The sequence below is a fragment of the Rhodamnia argentea genome, chromosome 11 (assembly GCF_020921035.1).
Source record: "Rhodamnia argentea isolate NSW1041297 chromosome 11, ASM2092103v1, whole genome shotgun sequence".
NCBI lineage: Eukaryota > Viridiplantae > Streptophyta > Magnoliopsida > Myrtales > Myrtaceae > Rhodamnia > Rhodamnia argentea.
Window position 1 is genome coordinate 15970785 of NC_063160.1, and position 21461 is coordinate 15992245.

General features: G+C 42.6%; 5 protein-coding genes across 7 annotated transcripts; 4 read left to right on the plus strand and 1 right to left on the minus strand.

Moving 5' to 3' along the window:
- The first annotated feature begins 6901 nt into the window (after window positions 1-6901).
- On the plus strand, window positions 6902-7375 carry LOC115753427 (RING-H2 finger protein ATL79-like). The gene has a single exon (XM_030692032.2). The coding sequence runs from the start codon at window positions 6902-6904 to the stop codon at window positions 7373-7375; it is 474 nt and encodes a 157-aa protein (XP_030547892.1).
- A 1913-nt stretch (window positions 7376-9288) lies between these two features.
- LOC115753426 (RING-H2 finger protein ATL54-like) lies at window positions 9289-9702 on the plus strand. The gene has a single exon (XM_030692031.1). It carries the CDS (start codon window positions 9289-9291, stop codon window positions 9700-9702), a length of 414 nt encoding a protein of 137 aa, XP_030547891.1.
- Window positions 9703-11401: 1699 nt separating this feature from the next.
- Window positions 11402-14422, plus strand: LOC115753452 (mitochondrial outer membrane protein porin of 34 kDa-like). 2 transcript variants are annotated; one of them, XR_007196835.1, is made up of 7 exons: window positions 11402-11606; window positions 11728-11795; window positions 12496-12606; window positions 13342-13428; window positions 13530-13738; window positions 13845-14218; window positions 14271-14422. XR_007196835.1 is itself a non-coding variant. In XM_030692064.2 (6 exons), exons 1-6 carry the CDS (start codon window positions 11558-11560, stop codon window positions 14149-14151), a joined length of 831 nt encoding a protein of 276 aa, XP_030547924.1. In that variant the 5' UTR covers window positions 11402-11557; the 3' UTR covers window positions 14152-14422. The 2 variants fall into 2 exon arrangements, 1 of the variants encoding a protein (XP_030547924.1); XM_030692064.2 differs by having other exon boundaries at window positions 13845-14422.
- A 204-nt stretch (window positions 14423-14626) lies between these two features.
- Window positions 14627-17001, minus strand: LOC115753425 (transcription factor MYB35). Its single transcript, XM_030692030.2, has 3 exons — window positions 16588-17001; window positions 16325-16454; window positions 14627-15922 (listed from the first exon to the last, which is right to left on the minus strand). The coding sequence occupies exons 1-3, from the start codon at window positions 16718-16720 to the stop codon at window positions 15109-15111; spliced, it is 1077 nt and encodes a 358-aa protein (XP_030547890.1). The 5' UTR covers window positions 16721-17001; the 3' UTR covers window positions 14627-15108.
- Window positions 17002-18543: 1542 nt separating this feature from the next.
- LOC115753461 lies at window positions 18544-21454 on the plus strand. Of its 2 annotated transcripts, XM_030692075.2 has the most exons (6): window positions 18546-18918; window positions 19012-19098; window positions 20259-20408; window positions 20493-20690; window positions 20821-20909; window positions 21015-21454. In XM_030692075.2, exons 1-6 carry the CDS (start codon window positions 18589-18591, stop codon window positions 21025-21027), a joined length of 867 nt encoding a protein of 288 aa, XP_030547935.1. In that variant the 5' UTR covers window positions 18546-18588; the 3' UTR covers window positions 21028-21454. The 2 variants fall into 2 exon arrangements, with proteins under 2 accessions (XP_030547936.1, XP_030547935.1); XM_030692076.2 differs by having other exon boundaries at window positions 18544-18918; window positions 20493-20604; window positions 20821-21454.
- The last annotated feature ends 7 nt before the right edge of the window (window positions 21455-21461 follow it).

A 21461-nucleotide genomic window follows, 5' to 3' on the forward strand; every position in this document is an offset into this window, starting at 1 on the left:
TAACTCAACTCATTTTTTATTCATGGGTTATAGCTTTCTAAGCCCCCCCGCCGTCCACCGCCCACGGTCACCGCTCGCCGCCACCTGCCCACCGTTGTCGCCTGACTGCCACCGCCATCGCCCACCACTTGATGAACTAATCGGTGAGCTAAGAATGGATTTGAGCGGAAGATGATAATTTGAGTGTGTAAAGACTTATTTGCACTTAGTGGCATGAGAAATCATACCCGACATATTCGAATGAGCTTCGTTTTCATATTTCTCGTGCTCTTTGTGATTTCTAGTTCTTACATAGATACATCAAGGAATTCCTAGCACGTGCATTGTATATGAGCCCTCGGATATTAGTTTGATCCGTGCTCGGTTTCGCCTCGCGGGGTTTTTTCCCCAAGGTCTTGCTTCTGCTTCCTATTTTCAAAGCATCTTTCCGGGTACTACATGATTCCTAAACCGAGAGTTTTGAGGCAATTCCGCATCGAAAAGTGGGAGTCGCAACCATTTTGGAATTCCGTCGAGTTATGTACTCTTTGGGTCGATAATCATCTCTGGCATTCACTCGTCTACGGAATAGGTTGATCACGAATACGAAGCATTGCCACTTCACTCCCTCATTCTCAAGTCGTATATGCTACATGGCGGGCTGGTGGCGGTGGGGGGGGCGGCGGTGGAGAAGGGCGGGAGGTGTCAAAATGGGTTAGGTCGAGTATGGATCGGGTGTAGGTGGGGTCTGGTATGGGTAATTGAATTTTCATTGCATGAATATGGGTTAAAACGGGTTAAATGGGTCTATATGGTCGGATCATATTCGACTTGACCCAATCAACCCATTTGACACCTCTAACGACTGAGCTATTCGCGAGCGATGACAAATGAGTAGCTTGGGTTGATCAAAAGCGACGTTGGAAAGGGGAGGAAATGGTGGCCATACGAGGTGTTACTACGATGAAGGAGGAAGGAGAGAAAAATCAGATTTTTTATTTTTTATTCTATCTCAGGAGATACTTATCAATCGCTTCTAAGTAGGGGTAGACATGGCCAAACCGGAGCCGGGGCCCAGAACCGGCCCGTTGACTGGGCCCATGGTTTTGACCCGTTTATTTAAAAAAAAAAAAAAAAGTGGGCTCGATGGGGCAAAGAGTCATTGGGCTCTTTACCCCATGCGGGCCACGCCCACCACCACCACCCCGGGCCCTGACCCAAAAAGAGCCTTTACGGGTTTTTATATAAAAAATAATAATTTTTTTAAATTTTTCTTTATAAATACCTATCCTCCCCCTTTCATTTTTCTCACAAATCCTCTCATCAATTTTCTCAAATTCTCTCAATCCCGCTTCAATTCTCTCAATCGAATTTCCGATCAATTCTCTCAAAAATGACAAGTAGAAGCAGAAATTCCGAAAATGGCAAGATGACTATGGGAGATTCCGAGTATCCTATTCCTGGATATGATCCTCGTGAGTATACATGTTGGGAAGACGACGACGATAATATTAACGTTGTTCCCATTCCGAACGTCGAGCACATCCCAACACAAGAAAGTCTTTATCCTCTTACTAATGTCGAAGAAACGTCGAGGGCAAATGAGCCGGAACGGAAGAGCAGAGAGAGTACATCCGACTTGTGGCTACACTTCAACAATGTACGTGATGAAGGCGAAGGTAAGTATAATATAAATTGTAAATATTGTTCGCAAACATACAAATTTACGAAAGGAGACGGCTACGGAACATTCCATCGACATCTCATAAAAAAACACCCAACGCAAGCGGTGATCAACATTACGCAACAACAAATTTTCGGGTACGCCAATTCTAATCTTCATCCTTTATTTCGTTACACCGATGCACTTTATAAACAAACATTAGCTGAATATATTGCCCTTGATCATGCTCCGTTTACTACTAGCGAAAATTTTAATTTGAAATATTTGATAAATACTGTGTTGGTTCCGCAAGCACCAACTATTTAAACACAAACTTTTTCATCCTTATAAAAAAATAAAAAAAAAATCTTTAGCAAAAATTTTTGCGGAATTTAATGTACGTGTGCATTTAGGTAGCGATATTTGGAGTGATCCTTGGCAAATTCATTCTTATATGAGTGTCACGTGTCATTGGATAGTTGACGATTTGGACTATTCAAAAAGACTTATTGCATTTTGAGTTTTTGATGGAAAAAAATTCGGCTCATAATATTTATAAAATAATTATGCAAGTTTTAGAAGAATATAATTTGATAAATAAAGTATTTTCAATTGGTTTTGATAATGCCACCGTAAATACCGCATTTATTCCCGAATTAGAAAATATTTGCAAACCCTCTTTTGGCGGACAATTTTTTCACATTAGATGTGCTTGCCATGTTTTAAATTTATGTGTACAAGATGGTTTACGAACTCTTGACACTTCTCTCGCCCCAATAAAGGGTGCAATTAAATTTCATAGAGTCGTGCCCATTTTATGAAAGCATGAGAAAAATTTTGTAAACAATATGGGAGAAGGGCAAAAAGGTTTTCAAAAAATATTCCGACTCATTGGAATTCTACCTACGAGTTGCTTTGTCAAACTTTTGATTACAAAGATTTATTATGTATGTTTATTTCGTAAAGTGTTCCTGAAATTATTTTACTTCCGCAACATTGGGACGTTTGCAAAAAAAATTTACATTTTTTGAAAATTTTTAATGATGCTACTAATACTTTATCTAGTATTTATTATCCTACTACGCATTTATTTTTAATAGAGTGTATTAATATTGGTAGTGTTTTTAGTGAATATGAAAAAGATATTGAATTAGATCGGACTATTTTAGTAATGCGAGAAAACTGATTGCATTATTATTTCCAAATTCCTCTTGTCTATTTAGTTGGTATTTTTTTTTATCCACGTATTAAACTAGATGGTTTACTAGATTATTTGAATGGGTATTATCATGATTGTTTACATTTGGAAGATTCAATAGATATTTCAAATATATAAGGAGATGTTAAAGAATCTATAGTAGTATTATATGGAGAATTTTGTACTAGATATGGTTTAAGTGATTCTGGATCTTTACAATCTATTGCCTCACGTAGCGAAGCTGGTGGTTCATTTAGTAGATGATACAATATGCTCAAGAGTAGGCCAAAAAAATAAAAAAAGACAACAGGTAGTACTTCCGAATTAGAAAAATATTTAACCACTCAATTTGAGCTTCGTGATGCAGAACGTAGTACGGATTTCGAAATCCTAAAGTGGTGGAAGAGTCACTCAATCGATTACCCAGTTCTCGCCATCATTGCTCGTCGGATATTAGCAACTCATTCTTCAACGGTTGCGGTTGAACAAGCATTTAGCTTTGGAGGATTAGTTTTGGACTCTCGCCGTTCAAGATTAAGCTCGGAGTCCGTGGAAACTCAAGCTTGTGTGGACGATTGGACGAAGGCTAAATTTCGGCACCAAGAGCTGGATCGAGAACACGAATTTTTTAGTGAGGATTGTGGAGGTACCACCGCCACGGGTATCACAACGGGTAGCGACGATTGATGATGAGGTAAGTTGGGGTTATCAAAGGTAAAAGAACTACATGAGCTTTGATTCTTCTATCCCCAAGAAGATATGTAGGCGCTTGATGATAATTCATTAAATTCAAGCTCATTCTTCCTCTCTCTCTTTTTTCCCCACATTTTATTACAATATATAATTTGATTATAATTTATAATTTATTGTGTTTATTTTATTATTTATTATTTTAAAAATTAAAATTAAAAAACGGAACCGGAATCGGCCCGGAAACGAGAACCGGCTCGGGCTGCCGGTTCCACCTTTTCGTGAAACCGGAACCGGCCACGTCTAAGTAGGAGTGTGCAATCGGACCGGGTTTATCCGGAACTCCGACCGGACCACCTTAAAAACAGGGTCAAGAACGGGTTCCTACTCAAACCGGTCCGGGAACCGATTCCAATTTTTGGAAACTAGTTGAAATTGGTCCGATTCCCAGTTCTAGGTGAAGACCCACTTGGACCTGTTTTAGAACCGATTTTAGCTACTATTTAAAAAAAAAAATCCTATATCGCTTCTTTTGCCAACCTTACAAGTTTCAAAGTGAGTTTCGAGTTTTTTGGCTTGCAAGATTGTTGCGCGTTTAAAATCCTTCAACCGAGCCCAAATGAGGTCTCGAGCTTTGGCCCAAATGAGGTCTCGAGCTTTGGCCCAAATAAGGTTGAGGCCCAAAAGGATTATCCACGCATGAATCTTTTATCGAACTTAATTCGTTCGTTTTCCAATCGGGAGCTCTGGGTCGGTTTTGGACGGAAAACGTCAAATGCGAAGGATATTTATATTGAGAAGAGAGTCATGATACAAACTCTTGGCAATCTATCAGCCCACTTGTTCGACAATAAGACCAACTTCGACGTGCTGGGGTTCAAAGTATGACTCTAGAAGTTAATCGACGAGGCCGAACCAAATTACGGGACACAATGCCGGAATCTAATCGACCACACCGAACGGTGGATGTAGGACACAATACCGGAATTCAATCGACGGTCTTGGACAAGATGAGTGATGAGTACAACACCGGAATTGAATCGATGATGCTGGACTTAATGAGCAGACGCCGGAATTTAATCGACGACACCTAACTCTGAGTATGACCCTCACCGGAATTGAATCGACGATGGGAATCGAAGGCTACGAGTTAGACTAAAAACAAGGTAAAATCTAAGTAAAAGAGTTAAGATTTATTTGTTGAGTTGTTCGAAGGGATCTTCCTGTTGAATGATCCGCGATATTTATAGAGAGCTTCTTGGTAAGCGCCCACGACTCTCCACTCCCGCACGTTCTCCCATTCTTCGACGGTTTTCATCGACGGTTCCTGGATTCGCGTGCCACTTCCTTTTCCACCTTTTGGAATTACCGCTTCTTTTGCATAACCGCTCCGGTCGTGGTTCCTTCGCGCGTCTTTTTCCTCTGCTTTTGGGAACTGCCGCTTCTGACGCGTGGCGTCCTCTTGATCTATCAGAGCCCGATTCCGAGACGCCTAGCCGTAGGTAATCATACCTTCCTCACGCATTTGTCACGTGACTCCCTAGGGGATTTTAGGTGTCAACAAAGATAAAAAGGAGAGATTATTAGTGGTAGTGCAATAGGAAAAATTGTACTTGTTAATTCAGCGTTTTGTAGGATTATTATTGCTTTTGGTGGATTGTAACTTCTATTATTATATTTTGGATTGTTACTTTTGATGGATTATCATTTTTATTATCACATCAAGGATTGTTGCTTTTGACGAATAATGAGTTTTATTATTCACCTTCTACTTTAGATCATTTCATCAATACTCATATTATTTTGATGAAAAAAATGAAATCGGAAAAACAAACAAAAGAAAAACAGGTTCTCGAGTAGAACTTGGAACCGGATTGAAAAACAGGATTGGTTCCAAAACGGGTTCTAGGATAAACGGGGTCGATTCTCGTTTCTAAAAATTGGCACCAGTTATAATAGGGACGGTTTCATGATCTAGATCTGGACCCTACACGCCTTGCCCATGCTCACCCCTACTTGTTAGATACAAAGAAAAAATGTGCACCACATCAACTATCGACATAACACTTTGCAATCACATTTTCTCGTTCCCTTCCTTTCATTTTAGCACTTTGTTTCCTCTGTTATTTTCTATCATTGCATATTACGATTGTCCCTCAATTTATTTTTCAAGCTACTCGATATAAGTCACTTTATTTCATCAGATATTTGTATCACAAGGTCGTATAACTTAAAATGCAGTTACATATTTTGATGTTGATAATATGCAAGTGCCAAAATTTCTATTTAAGTTCCTAACTAAAATAAGTTCCCGCTATTGATATACACCATAAAAATTATAATAACAATGATTGATAGAATAGTTCCCGAATATTTTGATGTACGTCTATAAAACCGTCTAAATTCTATTTTGAAAAGAAATGTGACTAAATTAAGATTTATAACGAGTGCCACAACTTTTGAAAAATCAATAACGACTTAGCAAACTACAATATCAAATTGTTAGGGTGACGAAAGAAGTTGACAGCTAGCCTTAGGCCCGACACTCTGGTGGTGAGAGGAAGTTCGATATTGATGAGTGCGCGATTTGCCGGAGGAATTTCGAGGAAGGAGAGGGGTGTTGGGTGCCCAAGGCTTGTAGCCATGGGTACCATGAAAGTTGCATGATGCAATGGGCCTCGAGTGACAGGCTTTGCCCACTTTCTTGGGGCTCACTCCAAGCGGGGCGAGCAATTAGCGTTACGCCGATTCCTACCCATTCCTAGCTCGACTCTTCTAAATTTATGGTATGGTCCAATTAACGGCATATCGAGATTTTCTTTTGACGTTCTGGTATTGGATCGGGAAAGTTCCATGGGATGCAATCGACAAGTATGCGTACACATAACGGTAATTTTTTAGCTATGTTTTCCATAGGTTGATAGAATAATTCTCAAATATCCTGATACATGTATGTAAAACCGTCTAAACTCTACTTTGAAGAAATATTTAGGTAACTTGAGATCTATAGAGCGTGCTGCAGATATTGAAATTTACAACCGCGTCATGAAAACATTTGTGTAATTTAATGACACAGTGAAATTACAGTCGTATCCATTTCTAGAAGACATTTATGGGGTAATTATTCATTTGAAGTGGACATAAATCGTGGATATTATTGGAATTTCCCAGGATAGCGATCGAGATTTTGCATGCCCATTTTAGCATTTCTTGCGAGGGGAATGTTGCTGTCCAATAGCCACCGATTCAGAAATCTTATCAAATGTCGATTAGACTAATCTAACTTCGATCTTAGTTTCCAGAAAAGACGAACACAAACAGTAGAAACACATCATCCTTCCACCATTCTTCGAAGAAGAAGGAAGCACATCATGCCTCCCTCTCCCCTGGTCGCTCCGTCGCCTCAGCCTTCCTACTCCGCCGCCGTACCTCTCCAGTTCGCACCCTTCGCCTTGTATGCCATGTCGCTAGCATGTGCCGAAGTCATACTCATCCTTGTCGTGGTGGGCTATGCGTGTCTTCGCTCGCGCCGGGAACGAGCGGATCCGGCTCGCTTTGATCGCAACATCGAGCGGCCACGACGAGGGGTCGAAGCGGCGGCCCTGTCGGTGGTGGTCGTGGCGTATCGCGGCGATGCAAGGGAGCTCCATAGCGAAGATTGTGCGATTTGCCTGGCGAGTTTCGAGGAAGGAGAGGAGTGTTGGGTGATCATGACGTGTAACCATGGGTACCATGAAAGTTGCATCAAGGAATGGCTCTCGAGAGACCGGCACTGCCCGCTTTGTCGGGGCTCCGTCCAAGCGGGGCGGACGGCTAGCGTTACACCGGCTCCTACCAGTTCCTAGTTCGGCTCTTGTAATCTATGATAAGATCCAATTAATGGCATGACGAGTTAGATCAGCATATGGGCATGTGAAATAATTAATTAATAAAAAATATTTTTATTGTCGATTTCAATTTACATCTACAACTATTTTCGCGGATGATGAAAATATTTTTCAACCATTGATCTAATAAGCGACACGAATGAATATTTTTGAAAAAATATTTTTCAAATCATTCAAAAAAATTTTTTTTTTTCACGAAATCAAAGGGAGTCAAAAGGCTTGTTATTGACATCAGTGAAAAGTGAAAAGCTCCCCCGCCGGTGCAACGCGTGCGAACGATGGATATAATTTCAGACCAGAATAGCTAGACATCTTATATCCACTTATCTACTTGTTCTTTTGGCTAAGCAACCATTAACTTCAACCCTCAAACTTTTCAACAAATTCCATTAAAGCCCACGTGATTACCTAGAATTAGGATTTACCCATATGCCAAATTGAACGGGGCAGAGTTGAGGATCGGATAGGATAAGAAACCCACGAATAATTCGAATCTAAAACCAATATCTCATTCATCCATGCAATTTTTAATTCGAGCCTTTGGATGTTCCTTTCCTTATTATTTGCAGAAGTCCATATGTGGAAGACCCTTTTAATTTTGCGCCGTATGAGTGGCCATCTTGATCTTTAGGGGATGATTCTAGGTGTCGTGTGGCTAATCCTAACCCTAATCCAAATCATGATGGTTAAGATGATTTGCTTCTCTCGATTATGTGCGTACCTTTTTTCTCTTGATTAGTGTATGTACACTAGCGAAAACATATTGTAGCCGCGTAGGGAAGAGTAGGATCTACTCTTGCGCACTTTTAATTCTCTTTTAAGCTGAGTTTATTCGGTTAAAAACCAACTATCCGATGTTTTCTTCTTAAAAAAAAATCGTTTGTATCACTTGATATCCTTATTCGTGGGATATTGTTTTCATTTTCAAACGAATTATCTTGTTCTCTTGTACGAATAATATTTTCATAAACTTGGGAATTACGCATATATTAATGTTAGTCCATCTGGATTGTGATGTGATATGAATGGCCCCTGTATCCGTCGTTCAATCAGTACTAAATATTTGGTAAGGATTTCAATTCAACCCTAAAATTTTCGATTTTTGCCAATTTCGTTCTAAATCTTTTTGCGGACTTTCAATGTAGTTCTTCCGGCAATTTTCACAGTAAATGACCGACGTGGCAATGTGTCACATAAGATGGTTGGTGATGACAGCACCTGTCACGTCGGTGATATCCGTCAAAGTTAACCTAAAGAAATACATTGGGATTTCGCGCTAAGGAGTAGGACTAAATTGGCAAAATTGAAAATTTTAGAATTGAATTGGCATTCGTACAATATATTTATGAATAGTTGGATAATTTTTAGTTATTCTTTCATCGGTCGATAGTAGGATCTCAATTATGAAGCCATCAAAACTTTTCTTCGAAGAATTATCTAGATAAGTTGAAATTTATAGAGAGTGCTGTAAATTGTTGTGAAACTTATAACGATTAAGCAAGCTGCCGTACCAAACTTTTAGCGTAACGAAAAGATTAATGAGAGTGCGATTGTCAAGTCTTTTGGAATTTCTTTTGAGATTTGGGGTAATATCAGATTTACTCTAGTAAGTAACAATATATACAGAGAGAGATTTACATGCCTATTTTAGCACGTGGGACTGTTAATGTCCACCGCCACCAATTCAAATCTCTCATCGCACAATACTAACCCGACTTGATCTTTATCTTCAAAAAGAGACCAAATCAAGCAGTGGGGACCCCGACAACCCCATCGTTCCAACGTTCTTTAGCTATCGAACCTCGTACCCGATCGAAGCTTAAAGGCGCGCCCCTGTTCTATTCCAACTCCGAAGAAGAAACGAACACGTCATGCCTCTCTCGGCCACTCCGTCGCCGCTGCCGCCGCCTCCTCCTCTTCCTCGTTTCTCACATTCATCGCTCTTCTCAACGTTGCTAGCATGTGGCATCGTCGTGGTCTACCTCATCGCGGTGGGCTACCTCTTTTGCCGTGGCTGGTGCTTCGACGGCGTGAAGCGGGCTCTCTTCTATCGCGGCATCGAGTGGCGTCGGGGCGATGTGGGGAAGTTCGATATCCGCGAGTGTGCGATTTGCCTGGAGTGCTTCGAGGAAGGAGAGGAGCCCTGCGTGCTCGAGACGTGCAACCATGGGTACCACGAAGGTTGCATTGAGGAATGGCTCTCGAGAAACCAGCATTGCCCGCTTTGCCGGGGCTCGGTCCGGGCGGGGCAGATGGCCTGTGTGACGCCTTCCTCCGGTCCCTAGTCCGGCTCCTCTCATCTGTGGTGATGGTCCGATTGATGGCATATCGAGATTTTCCTTTTAAATGCTAATATTGTATTCGAATATTACAGTGTTTGACTGTTTTGATGAATGTTACACGATGATCGAATTCTCTAAGGTTATATCTTCCTCCAACTAAATTTAAATTTTGATGTAACTTAATACATTCTATGACAATTTTAAAGAATGATTCAAAAGTCGATTTGATGCTTCTCGACTATTATGGCTGCATTTGGTTGGATTTTCGGGGGTAAGTCTTTTGGGAAAATACAAAGAACTTTTTAAGTTATAGAGTTTTCTGAATTGCAAATTGTGTTTTGTTAAACCATAATTTAAAAGTCCACTATAAAGCAATTTTGGTCAAAATAGTGCTCGGAAAAATTGTTTTTACAAAGGACTATTCTTATTTTATAAAAGGAGAAAAGAAAAAAAAATCGGCAAAGGGCTTATGTTGTCGGCGATGGTAGCAGTCATTTGAGGTTGCACAACGTCGGGCGGCCCCCTACCGGGGCCGTGGGCCGCCTGAGGTTGCGGGACCCATACAACCCTCAACGGGGTCCTGTGACCACTGTGGGGGTCCTGTGACCACCGTGAGGGTCACGCAACCCCAAGTGGGTCACGGGACCGCGCCGGCCTATCGTCGAGCCCGATGCTAATCCCTCATCGGCCGCCTTAAGACAAAGAAAATGAACAATTAAAATGCGGGCAAAATCAGAAAAATGAAAAAAAAAATGGTGAGGGTAGTTTTCGGAGAATTTTCTTTTACTAACCCTAGGGACAAGCATGCCGAGAAAGTTAAAAGTGTAAGACACCTCGAGAAGATCTACTTCGGGGCTTTCAGTCTTTTCAAAGCTCACTTTTCCTCGAGGTCATTTCAAATATTTTCCAAACCACCCAAAATCTAGCCCAAAGCCCCTTGGAAAAGCCTTTTCTAAACCAAGCCTATGTCTATCCTACTTGTGGAGTAATCTAATTTATTTTCATTTATGACGTCTATAATATCCTTTGTTTTTCCCAATAAATGAGGCTTTAAGGTGATAATGATAACCTAGATGATGATGATGATGATGATGATGATGATGATGAATGAAGGTCGATCAATTTGAAATTGTTGGTGCAATTTGATCGAGTCGACTATTATTCACTAGTTGGAAGAGTTTCAAATCTTCCGTGGGAAAATTCTTTTGTTAATGTAGAAATGCATCGTTTTCAATTGAAATTTGAATCCACGTCAAAAGACATAACAAGCATGATATATACTGCAAAGTAACAATCTCGAAAGCAACAAGATAAAACTTCGAAATGTCATGGACATAAATTGATCTGTTTGATCTGTATCGTGTCGAAATATAGCAGTTGATTTTATCGGTGAAAAGTCCATTCGCCGCGACGGAGTTTATATTGCTGTTAAAAATTTTATTTATATAGCAACATCCTTAGATATGTTATATTTTCTTGGTTTTGATGATTAAAAAAATAGTTATTAGTTGATTATTTTCCACTTAAATTAATAAATTAAAAAAAAATCGTTTTTTTTTTCTGCACATTTTGATAGTCATCATGTCATAATTGTACCAACAAAGGCACATTCGGAAATTTCGATAATTGGAATGGCCCAATGCTCTAGCTTTTCGGCCAAGGCAAAAAAAAAAAAAAAAAAAGAAAAAAAAACAAAAGGTTCGTAAAAATTAGGGTTTGCTCTCGTGGATTTTTCCCCCAAATAGCCTTCCGTCGTCCCTCCCAGTCTCGCCTTCGCTCCCACGCTCTGCATTTTCCTCTCGCTCCGAGCTTCGACGCCTCGCGAGCTCCGCGAACATCTCCACCTCTTCCTTCAGTCATGGGCAAGGGTCCTGGTCTCTACTCCGACATCGGCAAGAAAGCCAGAGGTCTGTGCCCGTCCGTTCGTGCGTTTCTGTGGAGGGTTTTGTTTTTTGGGGGGGTTCTCGGTCTTAATTCGTGCGTCGGCGCGCGGATTTGATTTCGTTTGACGTGTTTGGTGTCCCGCAGATCTTCTCTACAAGGACTACCAAAGCGACCACAAGTTCACCATCACCACGTTCTCGCCGACCGGAGTGGTGAGTCTCGCTTCTCATTTCGTCGTCACTGCCGTGTTCGTTTTGTGTTTCCCGATAGGTTGCATTTACCGTCAAATATGGCGAGGTTTATTGAGTTTTGTTCGTTTACCGGGGCACTAGTGTTTGACCGCCCCAGTCAATTGAACAAGCATCAGGTGGTGCGGATGCTTATTGACCGCGGAATTTGCTGTGCGTGGACTTGAGTTTTGCTTAATTGAATGCTGCCGTTTCTTGTGTGGTGTCGCGAAGGAGATGTGCTTGATGATTAGGGTCGGGCCATTGGTTCCAGGGTCTGCCTTCCATTTGTGTCTATTCTTCGTACATGATATCAGAGTCCGATTTTTGGGGAATCTGGATTTGACTCATGAAGTTGTCATTATTCATGTGTCATTTGCTTATGTTTGGTAATCAATTTTCCGTATTGTCTTGCTCTGCTTGATTTGGCTAATCACCCTTAGAAAAACTAGTGTTAGTTTTTTTTTTGGTAAGGAAAAAAAAAAAAAAAAAACTAGTGTTAGTTTGTGGTTCCCATTGAGAAGAAATTAGAAGATGACTTCGATTCCACTTGGGTTAGTTGAATTTGGTTATGGCTTCTCTTGTTTTGGATGACTGTTAACTCATATTCTTTATAAAGTCACCGTGCTTGTGTCAACACATGGTTTCACCGCATTTATGGAGAACCGTTCACTTTCTGCTGCAGACTCTAACATCAACAGGAACCAAGAAAGGTGAGCTGTTTCTCGCTGATGTTAGTACCCAGCTGAAGAACAAGAATATCACCACTGACATCAAAGTAGACACAAGTTCCAATGTAAGGTTTTTGAGCTTTCCTTTCCTGTCTTCTTGTGTGAATGAGTGATTGTATCACAGGAGACTGAGTTTTTTTGTTCTCTCCTCTCTGGTATGAGCCTTGCCCGCTTCAAAAGTGAACTGTTATAGGATTTTACACTTGCGTTGGGCTTCATCATTAGTACTACTGTATCTAGCGTTTCACGTTTCAACTCGACATTGCATTTTTATCCAAAAGGGGAAGTGGCATCTGTTTATGGTAATTGAACCTGGTGGTTAATGTTGAGTGGGAGTTTATGCATTATTATTTCTTGATGAATAAAGTGTGACGTGAGGGAATGTTACTCTTACATATTTGCATTATAAACACAAAGAATAGCTTCCTAAAGCCATAATCAAATCTGGCATTCAGTCTTATTCTCTCTCTCTCTCTCTCTCTCGCGCGCAACTCACTCACACGCAGCACTCATGCGCATGCGCGCGTGCCATACTGGAGTGCTGCAAGTGGTAGGATTAATTTTAATCTTAAGAAGTTAAGTGATTGTCCATTGAAAGATCATTTTTGTTATCTTCTTTGCCCTCTTTATTGTTGCTGCGATAATACAACTCATTAGTTAGATCAAACAGCAATATTATCTTACCTGAGTACTGTGAAGTGCCTAGCTCTCATCACCAAATGAATGTGCAAATAGGTAAATAAATAGGTAAATCATGCTGTACTTGCTTGTTTTGCTGAACATTCTATTATTACTACCAGCTCTTCACAACCGTAACTGTTGATGAGCCTGCTCCTGGTCTGAAGACTATCTTTAGCTTTAAAGTTCCTGATCAAAGGTCTGGCAAGGTAAGCTTGTCTGTCTTTACTGTTCCTGAGTGTCGATTACCTTTAGTTGTTGCTTCTATGCATATTTGACTTAATGATGTTTACCTTTCTCCATCTCCCAGGTTGAGCTCCAGTATTTGCACGATCATGCCGGGATCAGCTCTAGCATTGGTCTGACTGCAAACCCCATTGTCACCTTCTCTGGAGTTATTGGAACTAGTGCTCTGGCACTTGGTACTGATGTTTCTTTTGACACCAAGACTGGTGACTTTGCCAAGTGCAATGCTGGTCTTAGCTTCTCCAATGCAGACTTGATTGCTTCACTGACTGTGTAAGTAGTTCTTGATTATCAGTTGTGAAGGCAACTTTTTAAAACTTGTCAGCATGTACTTTTTGTGGTTGTTTCTTTTATCACCATTTGCAACAATATGATACAGGAATGACAAGGGTGATACTCTGGCTGCATCCTACTACCACCTGGTGAATGGTTTGACCAACACTGCTGTAGGTGCTGAGTTCACCCATCGCTTCTCAACCAATGAAAATACCATCACTGTCGGTACCCAGCATGCATTGGACCCTTTGACATCGGTCAAGGCAAGAGTGACCAATGCTGGCAAGGTAAGTGCTCTTATCCAGCATGAGTGGCGACCGAGATCCCTCTTCACCATTTCAGGGGAAGTTGACTCCAAGTCCATAGATAAGAGTGCTAAAGTTGGACTTGCTTTGGTTCTCAAGCCATGAGGCACACCGTCCAACTTGTGCGAGTGCCCTTGTATGAGACGAAGGGAAGCAGTAAATTCTGTTCAGATTGACATTCGTGTGTCCTCCTTTACGATTGGTCTCTTTGAACAAGAGTGCTGCTGAACATGTTACTTTCCATTGTTTAGGTGGTTTCGCATTGTGACAATAAGATCTGTAAGACGCTGTCAGTGTCCCCTCTGAGGTTTCATTGAGTTTTGACTCTATCCGCGTCTTTGTTTTTTGCAATCCAAGGAAAAAACCCATTTGGAGAGACTGGACTCTAGATTTCTGGGTGATTTATTTTACGTAACTTCCTCTTTACTTACATTTGGGCATTGCTTGTGCGTGGGGTGTCCAACGCTTGACCCTGTTTGTGTAGACTCAAAGCAAATGAGTGCTAAAGGATGCCGATCTCTAGGAAATTGGAATGACGCAGGTCTGAGTCCAGAGAAATTGGAATGACGTAGGTCTGAGTCCAGAGCACATCGGGCTCCTTGATTGCTTTATTCGGATTCGATGCTTCTCTGAAGACTTGCTCTACAATATCCTTGTCGAGAATTGAGGTGTGTGATTGACCCGGTTCAGCGTTGATACCACGACCTCCCATGCAAATGTCTTTCCGGCCGAGCCATATAACAATTCTCTGATGCTCTCTCCTAGGTCCCAAGAGCTCAATCACACGGTGGCGTCTCTTTTTCGGCTTTCTAACTTGGCCATTATGTCATTATGAGCTAAAGTGCTTAGGCCAATGGGGTTGCTTAGAGTTGGTCTGGCTCTTAAAACGAAATTTGATAGCACGGGAAAGCATGACATGTTATTAACTACGGTGATGTAATAAACATTAGCAAACCAGTGACAAACTTCTCGCCAGACTTCCCTAACGATAAGAAACTATTGTCATTCACGCATACTAATCTATACCACCACCACCACCACCGAACAGCATAAGGGGTTTCATCAGTAATCTAGAAGTCCATCTAAAAATTCTGGAAATAACTCCGACCTCATCTTGCTGTCCATGGCCAAGATAGCATCCGTGAAAGAGCCGAAACAGGATGAACCCTGCCCGAAATGGCTTTCCAATGCTTGCGCTCCCTCGCACAAATATCCGGGTTTGCCCCATTTCGCTTCATTTTCACAAGCCATTGTATCAACAGGCGTGTTGGGGAGTGCTTGTTTTGCCATATCGCTCGCATAGTCGATGGATGATGAAGACACTATGTCCTGCAAGTCTCCTTCGCACTTCTGCAAGACATTGCCAGTGGGAAATGGCTGATGCGAAATCGAATCGCCGGTCCAGGCAATAAAGGGCGAAGGAAGCAGCGGACCATCTGACTGTTGCGTGTTAAGTTGCGTCAGAGTAGGAGAGGACGAGGAGGAACAAGAAGACGTGACCTCGCTCAATACATATTGATATTGTTGCAGCTGCATAACTTCTTGGTTTATCACCTGGTACTGAGGCCACGAGAGGTGATTTTCGGCGGTGAAATTCTCATGAACTTGCTCCATCACGGGCTTCATGATCAAATCCACGCGAGAGTCGGAGCCTGCAGGGACCTGAGTCAAGCATGACGGCGCAGGCAAGATTTGGTGATGCCGGGCGTTTGGGCGGCCGCTCATGCTCTCAAAGTCGGAGAAGATCTGAGAGAAAGGCTTGTGGGTTAGAGGATCAATTCCCATCTTTTGGAGCTTCTTCTTGAGCTTGGTGTTCCAGTAGTTCTTGACATCGTTGTCTGTTCTTCCGGGCAGATGTTTAGCAATTAGAGACCATCTGCAACAAAACCGCATTATGTCACAAACAAAAGCGTGAGAGGTAGTACTTAGAAATTATATGAATGCCGCATGCATGGGCAATAAGTTGCACACATTGAAACCTTCCATGACAGAAAGATGGGGTGATAACCAGCTGTTGAGTTCATTGACGTTTCTTCCTAACTGAAGATCTATGAAGAAGATAAAACAACCCTTCTGTCTGAATTAATCCTCTCATCCACAGAAGAGTTATCTCGGCGAAATTCAGAGGGGCACTTCACGGAAAATGAGCGGCAATTCGAATCATTCGATCTAATGAAAATATGCGGTAAACCTGGTTCCTGATATATCCTATGAGCTTTATAAATTTTGAAAGAATAACTACATTCGACAGAGAAATGACGAGCAAACTGGTGGAAACCTGCTTCCAAAGATTTTGTGGAGGTTGATGATGAGATCTTCTTCTTCAGGGGAAAAGCCATCATGCTTAAGGTCAGGCCTCAGATAATTAGTCCACCGAAGCCTACAGCTCTTTCCGCATCTGTTCAACCCTGCATGTGCGCGCGCGGGCACACCTAAAGTAAGACTAAGCTCTATCAAAAGAACATGGCGAAAATACGAGCTGAGAAGGACAATGATCTTGTTCATAAAGGATTGGGGAAAAAAGGACATAAAAAGAAAGACCAGCTTTCTTAGGAACCAAAGTCCAGTTGCCAGTCCCGTGAGTCGACACGTATGCGAGGATCTTCGCATCTTCTTCGGCCGTCCAGAGGCCTCTCTTCACGTTCAACTTGTCGCAGCACGGAGGTCTCTTCATGGCGGCTGACACCCAGAGAGAGAGATCAGAGAAGATGAATATGAGGAATGTGAGTGATGGAGAGAGAAGGGAGAAGAGGAAGAAGGTTTAAGAAATGTGGAGGCGAGGAATGCATGGAATTGGCCTCGCCCAGCTAAACCCCATTTGCATGTCTGTGTATGGAGCAAATTCATTTAAAACGACTCGTCGTATGACATCACTTTCTAATGCCCCTCTCTCTCTCTCTCTCTCCAAGATGCAGATGCAGATGCAGAGAGCACACACCAAAACCCTTTTTTGGCTCCTCCAAGAAGAGTTTGTTTGAGGATCATCGGTTTTGGGTGACACATTTAAATCGAAGATGGTTTGATTTGATTTCGATTTCTCTGGGTTTTAATATAAATTTGTGTTACATGCGAAGTGGTGAAGTCCGCATGATGAGGCATGGCGATGCTACACACTCCAAATGTCTCAAAGAATATTCTTGCTCGGTCTCTCTAGTCATTCTCAAAAATGGACGTAGATCACCTCCCTCTATTTTCAATTGCTTCATTGGTGATGGTGAGGATTGTTGTGGAGAGCGATGACAGAGCTCCAACACGCGAGGCGTGAGGCTACCCCATCCGACTGAGGGCAGCCTCCGAAGTCACCCCAATGGCGAAAGCCCTCTCCCGTACCCTAGCTTAGAGTCTACCTCCACTACACATGCAATGCCTCCAACTCCTACCTCTCCGTCATTGTCATCGAGCCGCTGCCACCGCCGCCTCTCGTTATACCCTCCGATGGCCACCGAGGAGCTGTCCAACTTTGACGTATGTTCTTCGGCGTCGCCCTCTGGTCCCTCTTGCTTAAAAAACACTTCTCATCATCCCCCTCCCTCTGAGCCTGGCCCTCATGCCTCCCCCACCATCACTATCGACAAAGCCGTCGGTGCTAACTGAGCTGACCAGATCTGGCCGTACGACGGATGTTCGTCCAAATCTGACTTCGCCCACCTCATTCTCCAAACCCCGACCAGACATGGCCGGACGTTGATGGTGATGACCATAGACGAGTGCCGGCGTCGCTCGCAAGCCAATGAGAGAAGAAAACTAGCCGGTGACAAGAGGCTAGCCGAAGAAACTGCAATCCATGGCCGTGAGCCATCGTCAACCGTGGCCCCAAAAGGTATAAAGAAACCAAAGGAAACAATGAGACGAGAGAGAGTAACGAAAGAGAGGGAAAAGAAAAGAATCTAAAAAGTGGACCTCACTCGGAAACGTGGCGATCAACGAGCGGAGTGACACACGGCCAACGTGGCAAGACATGCGTGCCTAATAGTTTCTCGGCTTCTACTATGCACGAAGAGGAGGAGGAGGAGAGGGACCCACGAGGAAAGAAAAGGAAGAAACCAAATTAAAAGGGAGGCAGCACATTTGAACCTCCGAATGTAAAAAAACGTGGGATACACAAAGGATAAAATGGCCAATCAAGTATAGACTAAAGATGAACGAAACGGCTCGGAAGAGCACTCTACACGTAAAAATTCGGACTCACCAATCGCTTAATGTATGAATCATCATGGTTGGGGCCGAGTGACGAGTGGAGCCCGTTCAAATGGCTTTAGCCTGCCTCCAAATCCATTCCGAGTTCAAGAACGCATGCACATCCATCGCTAGCTCGGTGGGTCATTTCGAAATGATGTAACTCGAACCAGTAGATTTCGGCCACGTGTAGTTCGGTCCGAAATTTTTGCAGGCCATTTTTGGTAAAGTGCACGGACGACCCACCTGTCTCTCTCCTCCCTCTCTGTCTGTCAAGAACTCGAGAAAAAGGACGGAAGAGGAGGAGGACAGCGGGGTCCACAGATGAGTCGCGCTCACTGAGAAAGCGCCGCGTGTACACCAACCATGCGGGCGATAAAGACCCACGTCAGGTTCGCTTATCTCTCTCCATCCTCAACGTCACCCGATCCTGGATCACCTTTCGCCAGGCAAAAAATTCGAGAAGAAGAAGAAGAAGGGAAAATGGCAATAAGCGAGCTTGGAGGAGCTTACTTGGCGTCATGTCGGCAGTGGCTGCTCCCTTGCTTGACGAGCAGGAGGAGCAAGTGGGTGTGTCCGAAGCGGCGCAGGTTCTTGCGGTGCCCCGCTGCGAGCCACCGAGAGACGGCGGGGAAGGAGGCTTCCACTTACACGTCCAGGATATCCACCGACGTTCCGCTTTACGAATCTCATGGGGTCTCTCTCTCTCTCTCTCTCTCTCTCTCTCTCTCTCCCTCGGGCTACTAGGGTTATTGCTTTTTTGGGTGATTTTGCGTTGAGTGTGTGCAGGCTTCGTTCGACCAGTATCTGGAGGACAAGCCCAGAGTGTTCCAAGCCATCTTTCCTGATAAACGAAGGAGCCAACAGCTCAACGAGGTTTTCCCTCTGAATAATTACCACTCTGTTTCTTGTTGATTCCTTTGCTGTCTAAGTTAGTTCTTGCATGTTCGATCGTTGTCTGGAAGTTGATCAACATGGGGCTTCTTGTGGAGTTGAGACAATGTGTACAACCTTTTTACTCTTTGTTTGATTTCTCACACCGCATTTCCTTATAGACGCTGCCAGTGTTGCATTGTTGGTGTTCAGTTGAAGGTCTCTGTTATGAGCTGAACTCGGGTCTTGCAGGACATGCTTCTACAGTCCTAAGAACTCTTCATGTTTATGGTGATTCTCGAACTCCACTAGGGAGAAGATGTCAGGCATGGTCCAGCACACATTGTACCTCGTGTTCATCAAAGAATCTTAATGTTTGGTCTGAGAAATTGGCGACGCTGCCATTAGCATGCCAGCTATTTTCTCAAAGTGCAGTTCATCAGGACACACAAACAGAATGTAAACATAACAATTTTCCGCGACACTTGAAACCTCAAAGCCAATCTGATTACCATACTTCACACTGGTTGTAAATTACTTGCTGTGAGTGACAGAAAAGACGAGTTACCGTAGGTTGACTACACATAGGCTTGGAGCCTCTGTTCTCAGGCTGCTCTGAACCAGGAGTTACACTTGGCAGACGATTGAACTACTCCCCGTTGCCAGAAGCTCATGCTTCTTTATGGTTTATCTTGAAGAGGCCCATCTCATGTTTTACAAGGTTGACTCTATATGGCCGCATTAGATGACAGCAAAGTACGAAAATGAAATTGCGAGCAGAAGGTCATCCTGAATTTTTAAAGTGGGTTACCATAAACACTGTAAATACCTCTAGGTTAGAGCTCATGATGAGTTCGATAACTTTTTAGTGCAACTAACCAGTCAACCTTATTTGAATAAGCGGCTAGAGAGTTGGGTTAATCATCCAATTGACTCTTGTGGCTATCGATCACAAAAAGGACTTCATCTTCATATATTAAAGGTGTATAGCTATATCTGTAACACCACGCTATTAACTGAGTTTGCTTGCATTGCAAATCTAGCCAAATCTCAAATGCCACGACTATGTACCTTGTAAATGTACTCCTTTGTGTTTTTCCGTATCTCTTTGCAGGACGGAATACTCTTGTCCTGTCCAAAATCACAAGTTTATTGTTATGCAGGAAGAGTGGAGAATTCAGATGCTGCCCATACAATTCCTACTCCTGACCGTCTGGCCTGTTGTAGACATGAGATTCAGATGCAAATCAAGGGGGAGAGATTATCCACCACAAATTCCTCAAGATATTTCCAAAGTTCTTGAGCTTGATATTGTAAGGATTGAAGTTCGACAAATTTTGCGGCGATTCATTTCTTTTCCTCACCTTTATGACGACTCCAGAACCATTCTTCTGCAGACACGGTGGGAGCTCCAAGGGCTAGACAGCATTCTCAAGCCGTCACATTTTGTGCTTGGTGTAAAAGGAGCACTTTACCCAGATAGACGAGGAACAAGGAGCCGACTCAAAGGTCAGCTAGAGATGAGCATAAGCTTTGTTCTACCTCCAATGCTTGCTCTGGTTCCTGCAGATGTCCTCCAAAGTGTTGCAGAATCAGTGAGAAAATCAAAGCTGCCTAAAGTTCACCATCACTTTGTTTTTTTGTATTGTAATTACTTTCTGCAAGAATTTAAGATATTTTCAGATATCTGAGCAATACCTTACAAAGAGCTTTATTGGCAATCAGGTATTGACGAGGCTGGTAGAGAACATGAAGCACAAAGTTAATGGTAGCTTGCTTGCAGATTATAGCAAATTCAAACGAGAGCATCCGAGGCAACTGGTTTAGTCCATCTTGACGAGGCTGGTAGAGAACATGAAGCACAAAGTTAATGGTAGCTTGCGTGCAGATTATAGCAAATTCAAACGAGAGCATCCAAAGCAGCTGGTTTAGTCCATCCATGACGGGGAAGTGAGCATGTCTAAAGTGAAAGTTGAGGCCAGTGCCCCACACTGGACAGACAGCCTGAAGAATATTCCTTATGTGTCAGGATCATTGCATTTTTCGCTATCAAACTCCATCAGTCCACTTACACGTTGCCTCAATGCAGATATAGTGAAATATGGCTGATGTGTGAGAGCACCCCTGAAGCTCCATGGAGTAATAGTCAGATGTAGGCATTGCTGTCATTCTCATCCTTGAAGAATTTCTTCACTTTTCATTAATTAGGAGAAGTCGAATATACTGGCTTAACTTTAAAATTTTTTAGCCATATTGTATTGGCATGTTATCTCATTTGAGACCAGAACAAGATCTGCAAATTCATAATTATGGTGCAAAACCAGAAATTTTTGGCTGAGGGAGGCCTTTTCAATGTTAATGGCAGC